The sequence below is a fragment of the Micrasema longulum genome, unplaced genomic scaffold (assembly GCF_059751315.1).
Source record: "Micrasema longulum isolate JH-2025_06_02 unplaced genomic scaffold, ASM5975131v1 h1tg000147l, whole genome shotgun sequence".
NCBI lineage: Eukaryota > Metazoa > Arthropoda > Insecta > Trichoptera > Brachycentridae > Micrasema > Micrasema longulum.
The window spans coordinates 1,153,552-1,166,052 of record NW_028277353.1 but is presented as its reverse complement, the minus strand read 5'-3'; the positions used below and the strand labels follow the sequence as shown (position 1 = coordinate 1,166,052).

The 12,501-nt window shown below is 32.3% G+C and overlaps 1 protein-coding gene across 1 annotated transcript in view; it reads right to left on the bottom strand.

Annotated features, from left to right (window-relative positions):
- Positions 1-12,284, bottom strand: part of Dyrk2 (Dual-specificity tyrosine phosphorylation-regulated kinase 2) — a 105,790-nt gene extending 93,506 nt beyond the window's left edge. The window contains exon 1 of the mRNA XM_088242647.1: positions 12,017-12,284. Coding sequence (XP_088098773.1) covers positions 12,017-12,037 — 21 coding nt within the window. The 5' untranslated portion in view covers positions 12,038-12,284. The remainder of the gene's footprint in view (positions 1-12,016) is intronic.
- Positions 12,285-12,501: the final 217 nt, after the last annotated feature.

The window sequence follows — 12,501 nt, the reverse complement described above, 5'->3', positions numbered from 1 at the left end:
GACTCGATGGCTGCTATCGGGTGAAAATCCTAAACAAGAAAATTAAGCGCAGATAATTCCACTTCGTTGTGTAGTTGTTTACGCCTTCGCCGTGGTTTTACACAGCAATAATTCACTGTTTTTGGACTGACCCCTCAAGCGCAGGACTGATCACTTTACCTTCCTGTGAAACATTTTTTTTATTCATTAAAGATGCATATTACTAAAAAAATAATAACGTATCCCTAACTCTATGAGGCTTAGAGCCCTGTGTTGAGTTGGAATACAACATAATAGAAAGTGGAAGCATGCATATTATTAAAATATACTACAAATAAAAATTATCACACAAACATAAATTTCAATAAACATCTGGACAACACGCTTAATAGTACAGTATAAAAATCTATGCAATTAATATAAATTAAATTATTTTTAAAAATATGTTTCGTAATTCTTTTCCATACAAAAGTAACTACTGCTCTTTTGTAATTTGTAACGACAAGATCCGTTTTGGTTGTATGTTAAACCTTAGATAGAAAAGAAACATGATGAATTAGGGCCATACTGGTAAAACGTTTTTATCAAACCAAAGTTGTTGAATTTATTCCCATTAATCACATTTTTATTCCTAGTTTCTTAGTATGTTTGCTAAAATATTAGCATAATATTACTTACATTATATTTACAGACATTCATTTAATAATGCTTTGGTTGATACTTTAACTACATATTACTTATCTATCATGCTGTTATTAAATTTGTCGCACGAGCTTTGTAAAGAATGAATGGATTTTTTGTCCTAATTTCCGCAAATACTTTTTATTAAACAATTATAGATTTTTATTTAGAAAACGTGCTATATAAGTCTAACTTTTATCACGATTAGAGCAAATTATGTGTAGGTAATAGATAAATGTTCTGAGGCATTGCGCGAAATAGGTAACTGTTGATTTAACATCTTTTTTACCGTAACTTCTATGTAGTTTAATTTCTGACTACATTTTAGGCAAACTAAATTGAAAAATTAGTTTCACTTTAAAAACTAAACTAAACTTATTATTACGAATGTGAAAAAATATTATATTTTATTTGTATGTAATGCATTGATTTGTGGTTAAACATTTCGGCTAATGTTCGTCAATATTTTGTTGTATATTTAAAACCACTTACCACCTTCTTAATATCTACGGTTTGGAGAAGTTTCCGTATTTATCATAAACGCTAACTTTATTTTTTTTAAATAAAAATAAATAATAGCGTTCAAACCTCGGAACTTTTGGTCCCGAACCCGATTTCACGAAACTACCCGCAATCTACCACCTTTTGATAAAGGCGGGCCCGGAGATATCAGAAAATTAACTATCCTTATTGAACAAAACATAAATTTTTATCGGAATAATTTATTTGCCTAACTTAAATTAAATTGGTATTACAATCTACAGATAGAGTCCGAAACGATGATGTTCTCCGACGGATGGAAAAAGATAAAGAGGTACTAAAGACCACAAAGAAAAGAAAATTTGAGTACTTTGGGCATGTGATGAGAGGCGAAAAATATAAAATTTTACAAGTCACAGGGAAGGATTGAAGGAAGACGCAGTGCAGGTAGAAGGCGCATCTCTTGGCTTAAGAACTCGAGCGACTGGTTCCATTGCAGCGCTCAGTCCTTGTTCAGGGCAGCTGCCAATAAAGTAAGAATCGCAATGATGATTTCCAACCTCCATCGGAGAGAAGAACTACATTCTACAATTAAATTCAAGAAGATTACAATCTACAATACAAATTAATCAGTGCTACTGTGACCAGTTTGATTGTTGAATTCGTATTTCTTACATGAGCTTTTGTATGCAACTTTTTTGCTTAAACTTTAAAAAATATTGTCAAATCATATTATAATGATTAATCTTTACAATTAACTCTGCCTTTATATGACGACTGTCACTTCGAAGCAGTTTCGTACAAAAAAATCCAATTAAAGAAAAAGCGCGTTTCTCAAAAGCTTAACTAACGGGGATAGAGAAACATTTTCAAATTACTTTCGGTAGCTCTTCGAAATTTGTGACTTTCAATAACTGAACCCATCGTAAATCAACCGAAAGTTTTGAAAAATCGGATTGTACAAACTGAGGAAATATTTGCCGTAATTTATTGGTCTCGTCATAAAGCCGTTTCTCGTTTACCCGAGTGGTTTTACAGTATATACGTAAGCCACAGAACTTTTCCGATCAAATTTTAATAATACTTGATACAGAATTCTCAAAATTATAACACTGACGCCATTATAGTTCAGATCGAGAAACTCCGGCGACAGGTGCGCTAATAAGAAATATGAAGGCAAATTAAGAGAGCAAGTTAAGTATGCCAATAAGTGTTAGCCCAGGGATGGCTCTCGCTCTCACTACCCAATCTGACCCGGAGATATACGATGCTAAGCCATAGCCCAGATATGCACCATTCAATCTCGTAGAGTCCAAGTCAAACCTGGAGAGGCAGTGCCCCTAATTACGACCCATTTCAAAAACACGTATAAAGGTGCAATATTGCTTCGACTAATACAGCTTTTAAAATAATATGGGTAGGTACTTAAATAAATAATTACATTAATTTTTACACTATTGCAAAAATCAACCACTTATTCAGCATTAAGCTCCACCACTGATTTACTATTTTGTTTTTATAAAAGATTCCATTAAACTGCGAAAAATATTCTGAATTTTAAATAGTCGATGGAAGGAGTGCTTTCCTGAAACTATACTCTTTTTTTTAATAGAATAATCGTGTAACACTAATAACAAAGTTTTTATTTTATAATAATTTATCTGCATTACAAAATGAATGCCGATTCGATCAATGATAAAAGACACGTAAGTCACGAAATCGCTAGTAGTCATAGTACATTGTACTTGCTACAATTAGTGAGATTGATTGATTTATTTGCGAAATGGATGGAATATAATTTTACATAACATACCCAAAGAGTTTTGGGAAAAACTCATTAAGTGATAAGTATATCATAAGGCCATTTATTTATAGTAGATGTATTATAAGAATTGAAGGCCTCAACGGCTGTGATGGCGGAGATGAAGTGCATCAGTACGGCAGAACAGGCGGAAGAGACACAAATCTTCTCTCAGGCCACCCGGACATACTTCGGGCGATGGGCTGTTGGGAGACAACGGCGTCGGGCAAGACGTTGTGTTGAGGATAGCAGCGGAGGACCAACAGTCAACGGTGGCAGTCAGCAAGATGGGTTACTGGTTAGGTAGACTGAAAACTAGGAGAGCTGACCCCAAGCAAATGGGATATACAGCCAGGAGGAAGGAAATGGTATATTATAACAATTATGTACAAAAACATATTTGAAATTATCATATGGATAACAAATTGATCGAAAAAATAATTTTAAACTTTATTTTCGCATGCATAATAAACTTTCTCTGAATCAATTAAAGTCATATTATTTATTTGAAGTACTTCTCAAAAACGTATTCTTGTATTTTATTTTTACTGATAGAATTAATTATCTTCAATTGTTCTTATGCCATTTTGAAGACGTCATTCGACAACAGTCTAGTATTTGAAAATAAATTTTTGCCAAGTCTCCTTCTAAAACACAAATAAATTTTAAGTTTTAGTCGCTTGATATGTCAACCGCCGCCCTGTGGCGTGACTTCTAATTAATGTAGCTAAATAATAAATTAATTTCATTTGCACAATCAAAATCCACGTAAAATAGTGTGAGATTTCTAACTCAATCAGTGCTATGGTCCCACAATTTACTACAAGTATTACGCTTAATGATTTCTGATTACTTAAATAAAATAGTACATTATTTCTTAATAACAGCAGCTGGACGGCGTTATGCAAAAATTAGTTTTGTTTATCTAATAACCGTTTAACCTGAATCTCTTTACCACTAGCGGTCACCAAAAGTTCACCGGAAACAGTTATTTAGTTTCTTTACGTAAAAATTTTCGTGTTATTTTAATATCAGTTTGTGTAATACGTATGCTATAATATGAATCGTTATATACAAAAATCTCCTAACTCGACAGAAGTAATATTTCGGAGTCTACAAAAAAAAATTACTGACTTTTTTGTTGTATGTAAGCGTTTACTATTTTATTACGACTTCTTAAAAAATAATGAGTATTATTATTTTATCTAAAATTCATACGGTCAAGGGAACCATGTTTTTTTTTTGTAACTGACCTTGCCACTTAAACCAACTAATAAACCATAAAGTCGTAAGCCCTGTAAATGCCAATATTTCCACAATCCCTCTCAAATATGTTTTCCCTCTCTGTTGCAATGAAAAGTGATTTTACTCAAACCCGGGAGTTTTATGCTATTACTTACCAATGGTCTTCTTAATTTACTGTGACGAGGCAAATGTAATTGAGGATTAGACTAATTTCGAAACAACAAAATGAAATAGACAAATTATATGAGTATTTTCGACGGAGATATAAAACCTTTTTACCAACGAATTCGTAAGTCCGGTATTTACTGGACATATTATTATGATCCGTCATTGGCTGGTTTAATTGTTAACCTTACACACTGTGTGATATTCAGCATTCAGTTCATCTTTTAAAATTCATACTTTTCTTCTATCTGTTATTTGAATATTTTATTTATAGTTATGTCGCAGATTTAATGCAAAAACCGGTACGAGATGAGTGCTGAGAACTATTTTAGTTCAATGATAAAATAATTTAACTTGACACTGAAAAAACATATTATACCTTAATGTGCAGCTCTTTTTATAAAAGTAATATTAATACCGATGTGAAATTACGCAAGTTCACATATAATGAAGATATTTGAGCAATTAATTTTTTGTGTGTTCTCACAAAAGTCGTTTTATTATTACCATGTTTTATTTGTATGATAGTTTTAAAACATTTTTTGTGCACCGAAACTGTCATAATGATACAAAAATATCGCATTGCGAAAACGTTACCCAACGTATCCAATTTTCTATGGTACAAACTTGTGTTTCTTGTTAATCTTTTAATTTAAAAATAGCTTAGTAATAAGTACGTGCACGCAAACTCGTTAAAATGTCATTTGATTTAAAATAAAATTAAACAGCAATTACAATTAATATAATTTTTAACTCAATATAACAGTTTATTTAAATTGCTTAGTAATGTATTCGCTAATGTCAACTAATGACCTAGATTGAGTAGTAACAAATGTATTTGTAATTACTTTAGTAAGAATTTAAGTAAGTTATAAATATGTATATATGTATTTGTATGAATAAAATAATTAAATATATAGAGGAAACGGTGATATTTTTGGTCAAAATATGGGTGAGGCTGGCGAGGCGGGCCATTGCCAATGACTTACAAACGAATTTATTTTAACACTTGTATTAGATAAAATCAGTGATTTACTCGTAAACAAACCGTATAATATATAAGACCACCTTATAAAACAATATTTAATATGGCCTTTGCCAGGAATCCGACCCGGGATCTCAAGCACAGTGGGTGAACGCACCAATCACTGCACCACGAGGTGGTCTATTTATTTCCATTTTCAGGATTTTTACCTCAGAGTAACCAGAGTCGAAACACTCGTTTTGGATTTTAGTTCGATTTCACACACAGATTTGTATTCTTCTTCCGAGCCCAGACACGGAACGATTACTGTGATAATGAAAATGTCAAAGATCATTTTGAAATACGAGTAGTTAATTAATAAATAAATCAAATTTAACACACGTAGGTTTTGCTGTGCTATAAATTGAATGTCGCTAAAAATATGTTTCGGATCAATAGATCGGATCAAATTGACAGGCGCCGTGGCGCAGTTGGTTAGATAGACGGCCAACTGTAAAACTGGCGTTGCGGGTTCGATTCCCGCCAGTTGCAAAAAAAAATTAAAGAATTTTTTTTTCTTAATTGGTGTGGGTGTTGTGGTGTATTTTTCCTTACCTTCTTCCATATCCCCTCTTTCTCACCTGCTGACAACCCTCAAAACAGAGGCTTAGCGGGTTATTCCTTTTTATTAAAAAAAAAAAAATGAATATGTCTATTTCACATTCATCGTCCCAATCCACACGGCACGATAAAATCAGGATGGGTAGATACATTACTATTTTCTTTATTAGTTTTATTATTACTCACAGGCAAAAATTTCGCAAAATGAAATCGAGTGGAGATTAGTCGGCCTCATAGTTTACTAATTAGTGCATTTACTTACCATTGAATAAATAAAATAATTGTAATACGAAGAAAATCAATCCGCCCTATATTATTTTATCGTGCCGGTACATATAAATATTAATGCATTGATTGTTTCGAAGTTCCCCACTCGCTCTAATATCGTCCTCTCTCTCCTTGACACATCCCTTCTCCTATCCCTCCCTCCTCTCCCAGCCGTCTCGTCCTGTTGATCCTGAGAGGGGAAGCTGTGACGCATCAGAGGAGGGCGGTTTGAGTGCGGATACCCACCCCTTCGATATTTCTTTACTACCCTACCTACATATAAATGCCTACCACAATTTATCGACTACCCCAACGAGAATCGCGGTCCCTGTATTTTGGAATAGCTGCTAATATCGTCTACCTTTTTATATTGTTTTTAACGGTAATTAAAACAAAAAAATACTCAACTTTCATCATATTTCATTTAGAAAAAATAACGTATTTGACAAATAAATAATAACGGGTAAAACAAATAAGACGGAGAAGTCAAGCAATTACATATTTTTAAACTAGTTTGACCCTTTCAGACCTTAATTAACTTCTCCGAATATCAAAAATACTTTATTTTATTATTATACTAAAGAAGTTTCTTAAGTCTTTTTTTGGATATAAAAAAAAAATCTCAAAAAATCATTGGACGTTCATTTTTAAAAACTGCTCTCAAACTGTTAAAAAAACCAGAAAATGTTACAATACGTAAATGTTTATTAAATATTTTTTTTTAAAAAAAGTTAAATATATTCGAATTCTGCCTTCAATACTATCATGTGGCAATCTCTAATAAGAAGGACGACGTAAATTCACTCCAAAACAAAGAAACCAGCCAGCAGCCAGTTGTCAACCAACTAGGTATAATGTGTAATGCCGACCACCAACAAGCAGAAAAAACAGAGACGTATCAAAGGGTATCAGTATATCAAAAATAAACTCGCCTTTCTTAAGTTTTGTAAGGTACGTGAGTAAATAATTCTTAATTTCGGATATATTTTTAATGAACATCTAGAATGAAAGGGATAGGCGATTAATTTTAACGTATTTCTTTTAATTACAAGGTTTGGCGTTCGCTGCTAACTCGTGAGTTTCGCAGTATTTAAAAGAGAAAATGCAATGGCAGAGAAATTTTATGAATAGGTTTTTGGACATAGTTTTTCTGTCATTCTCTCGCCGATGCATCTCCGTTGTTGAGCGAAAAAAACAACTGCGTTTCGGACTGATTGAGTCTAACTAAAATCGATAAAATCAAAGTTTCGTAGAATCGGTACGGCTTTTTTTTTTAGAAATAGTATTATAATGAAATTTTTAGTCTCCGAATCTTTTACAGTTTCCAAAATTATTTATTTTATTTACAAACTGTACATCCGAAGATAACAGATAAATTTAGGGTTTTAGGGTAGTCCTAGCCCCCATAAAAAAATTGATCAAAAACCAAAACACTAGAGACACGCCAATGTTTTATCTATAGGGTGTAAAAAAATATTTTCCATAGTGCTATAACCCAAGGAGAAAATACAAGACTACGTTTGTATGAAGAAAAGTAAGACCGCATTTCCTCTTAATGTTAATGTTTAATTATGACGTCAAAATAAACTTTACGTATTTTGGTGTTATTATTATTATTTAACGATAACATATTTGTTGAGACATAATTTAATAATATGTATGATTCTTATTTAGAAACTTCGCTGGTTTGTCTTTAAACCGTATTTTTTTTATGTTATCATATCATTGTCGACGGTTTGTTTCTTTAAAATAAATAAATAAATAAATAAAAAAAACTATCTATTTATTAATAGTACAAACAGGTGTACATGTTAAATGATTATAAATAGAAAGTATAAAAAATATTATAATTGTAATTACCTGTCACGATCAGAACGATAAATACACATTTCTGAATCCTAATATACTCCATTTTTCACTTCAATAGAATCCAAAACGATGGTAAATTAATCATGTTGAATTAATTACGAAAATACAATATGTAATAAAGGTCATTAAAATTAACTATTGAACTTATTGAACTTCAGCGCAAAATTTGAAAGCATATTTTTTTTTGGACTTGAAATCAATCAATCATTGTCAAACCCCTTTCCGCACCCATGCGCATAGGGCACTATTTCACTGTCCCTAGACTGGCACCTGAAGCATAAACTAATCACACGATCGAGACACACTGCATGTACTATTTCAATGCAGTTCCCTATGCACTACTGGATGCGAAAAGGGGGAATTATGATGATAAATAATGAGAAATCCGTCAACGTACAGAAATTAATATTTCTATTTGAGATGTATTTTTAATGAGCACCATAAATTCTGATGAAAAAAACATGATGTACATAGGCACAATTGAGGGCATTGGAAGCGAAGATAGCAAACTCACGTTTTGATGTTTTCGAGAAAAATAACAAAAACTTCTTTACTAATACCAAAGAGAGTCTTTATGTTCGAAATGTTATTTTCACTGAATTTTAACTTTAAGATACTAATAAATAAGCTTTAATAGAAACACGAATTAAAAAAACTTTTTTAATATTTGTATGGCACGGCCATTTTGACGATTTTTATCTCAAGCCCGTCATTGGTCGAACAAAATGGCTGATGGATATAGCTATGTTTGCTCAACAGTATTTTCAAACCATCAGAAGTAAGGTTTTGAACTACATTTGCAACTCAGCTCATGATTTTTGTAAAAATAAAGTGTATAAACTACAGAATGACATCATAACAAAAAAAAATATTTTTTTGGAGGTTGCTATCTTTGCTTCCAATGCCCTCAATTATGTTTTGAGTTCCACGTCGGATGCACAAATATAAAAATAAAACGTTTTTAACAAAAAGACGCTTGAATGTGCCATGGTTTAAGAAATAAATAGCTTTTTAAGCCCCGTTTTGTGAACTGAAACCTTAAAAAACAAAAAAACAAAAGGATCGATCCTTGAACGCAATAAACTCTGTCCATGACTTTATTCTAATGATTTTAACCTACCCAACTCTACAATTATTTTAGTTCCTAAATTCTTTTTTCCAGGATAAAGGTTACTGCGTATATAATGGACAATTTCAAATTAAAGATTACCTACATATTATATTTGTTTGAAATTGTTCATGTTTTTCTAGTAACTGAAATTATTCGATAGAATCTTACCCAGTATTTATATGTTTTGCTCACAAAAGCTGAGTAACGAAAACGTATCCGTATCTAATGGTGCATGAGGAACTGCATTGGAATAGTACATGCAGTTTTTCCTGTTCGTGTGATCAGTCTACGCTTTAGGTGCCAGTCTAGGGACGGTGAAACCGTGCCCTATGCAGCATTGGTGCGGAGTTTGACGATGATTAATTGATTTCAAGTCCAAAAAAAATATGAATTAAAATTTTGCGCTGAAGTTAAATAATATTTCTGTATAAATAGTCAATTTTAATGACCCTTATTACATATTGTATTTTGGTAATAAATTCAACATCGTTTTAGATCCTATTGAAATGAACAATGGAGTAAATTAGGATTCAGAAATGTGTATTTATCGTTCTGAGCGTGACAGGTTAATACAATATATTAATAATATTTTTATATTTTGTATTTATAATCATTTAACCAGATATCGGTTTGTATTCTGAATGAATAAATAAATAATAATAACACCAAACTACGTAAGGATTATTTTAACCATTAACATTAAGACAAATGCTGTCTTACTTTTCTTCATACAAAGGTAGTCCTGTATTTTCTCCTTGGATTATGGCACTGTAGAAAAAAAATTGTACACCCTATAGATATACCATTGGCGTGTCTCTAGTGTTTTGATTTTTTTATCAATTATTTCTTATGGGGGAGGACTATCCAAAAACCCAAAAAAGCTCCCAGTTTTATCTGCCATCTTCGGACGTACGATATGTTAATACAATAAATAATCAAATACCCATTAGTCTAAATTTTGACCTGCCGCATACCCTCTCAACAGACGAAATAAATAAGTAGGTTAACTTTACAGTCATAAATAATAATATTGATAATAAGCTGAAAATTCCAGGAGCTTTTAACAATTACCTTTTTTTAAAGTTATTTAAGAATAAAATTACATAACAATATTTGAATTTATCCCAATGTTCGTAGACAAAAGACTGGATTTCACCTCCTCGGGGGTCATTAAGATTAACAAATTACAAAAATTGAAAAATCGTTTTCAGGCGTTGCCTAGTATGTGAAATAATTCAGTCTGATGAATCTCTTCACAACAATAAAGGTTTCAGCTCCTTAACTTCAGTAAAATCAACAAATGGAAGAATTGAAGAAATATGGATGTTCAAACATAGGCAAAATGGTGAATGTTACACAGTGTTTAAAGTGGCCACTTAAACCAGCCAAAGACAGGTCATAAGCCCTGTAAATGCCTTGACTTCCATATTCCCTTATTTAAGGTATTCTCCATCCCTGTTGTAATTTGTTAAAATTATATAACATATCAGTATTAATAAAATAACTTGGCATAAAACTACATATATTTTTTAATATCTAATGAAAACACACTTTTTTATTTAAATAGTAATCTGTTTTTTTTACATAACGTAACTAACATATTGTTAACTTTGTAATTCGTTAAAATGGTGAAGCAAACTGTCTCACATATTTTTTTTTTAAAATGCTTGTATTCATAAAGTTTGTTATATTTTAGTTGCCAGCGCAAATTCATATTGATAATTATGTTTACTTGCATTATGAACCGAGACATAGAACGTTTTCATCTGTATATAATTAATTGTTTTGTTTTGTAAGTGAATTTTTGCATAGATTAAAAACAATTATCTGACTTACGTGTCTTAGTTAGGCCTTTAGTTCAAGAATATATGAATAATTAATTATAAAAGTGAAACTAAGGCATCCATCCACATCCACTATCTATGCAGTCGTCGGAAACCCTTGACCCACTTTTTGTTGATGTCAGCAGGCACTTCGTTACTCTCCATATGAGAGAGCTTTTGCTACATAAAATATTATAATTTTCTCACCCCTTTCAATGAATTTTTTTTTTTTAAGTATATTCAGTCGTACTTTGTCGATGTAAAATACATTTAAATTCGTGGATAAGTACCAAATTAATTTTTTTTTAATCTTCTAAATTGCGTTTCGTGCATCTTTTTATTATTTTTATTCCAAAAATTTAAACGTATCATTAAAAATACAAAAATAACATCGAGGTATCAAAGGAAAATATTTTTTTTCTCTTTACCTTCCTCTCTCTCTTTGTTTTTAATTCATCAAAAAACGATGTGTTTAATAATAAGTTGAATCGCGAAAGAATTTGCTGTTAAATGAATTGAATTGTTTATCAAAACACGAGTTCAAATCATATTTTATTTGTTTAAATCTTATTGTCTAAAAACATCTAAGCGTCGACGTTTATCACACTATTTGATAGTTTATGAGACAAAGTAAGGATGGAGTAATATGGCTGATTTTTCATCTCATCACTGAGAAGAAAATTTAAGTTTTTGTTCCACTGAATACTTGAGAACAGGTACGAGGATATCATTATTATTTATCCAGTGAAGTTTACTAAAAAGTTCTAGCTTAGAATTTGTTATTGTTGTAACAATTTTCCCAATGTCAATGTATTGGTTCTACAGTACCTACAAATATGTACTATTTTACTATCATATTTATGTTTTGTGTTATAGTATTGTAAGCTGGAAAAATGTTTTTTTTTTTCAATAAATATCGCTTTATTATACACTAAAGCGTGATTAAAAATAAAATGCAACTTTGAGATGGATCTTTGACAGCATCCGCGACAGATTTAAAGGGGACGTACCACTTTAGGCTTATCCAGCATCCTACAGACCGCCCTACATGGCAGCAGGCCCTCCGGGGCTCGCGGGGGGCCCGGCCCCCAGGCGGCCCTGAGCAGAGACAGCCACCCCTTCCCGCACGGAGCCTTGCACTTGGAGTGATCAATTATACCACTTGGCGGGTCCGGGCAGCGAGAACTGAGCGCGGCGAGGGACGCCCGTGCGTGCGGAGTAGCGCGGCGCGGCTGCTACGCCAGCGACCGACTGCCAGCTACACCTCTACGCCCGACTAGGGATGCCACAGCGCCATCGCCTACATCGACATTTGGAGAAATCGATCTTAGAAAACATTGATAAAAAATATTTTTCGATTTAGCGCTAATAATGTGTAATCCTACAAGTCAGTTTGCTGGTTAAATCTTGTATTGGTGCTTTAAATATTAATTTTATTTATTTGAGTAACTTATTTCACTTCTATTATTATACAAAGTTTTTTATCTACGTGTAT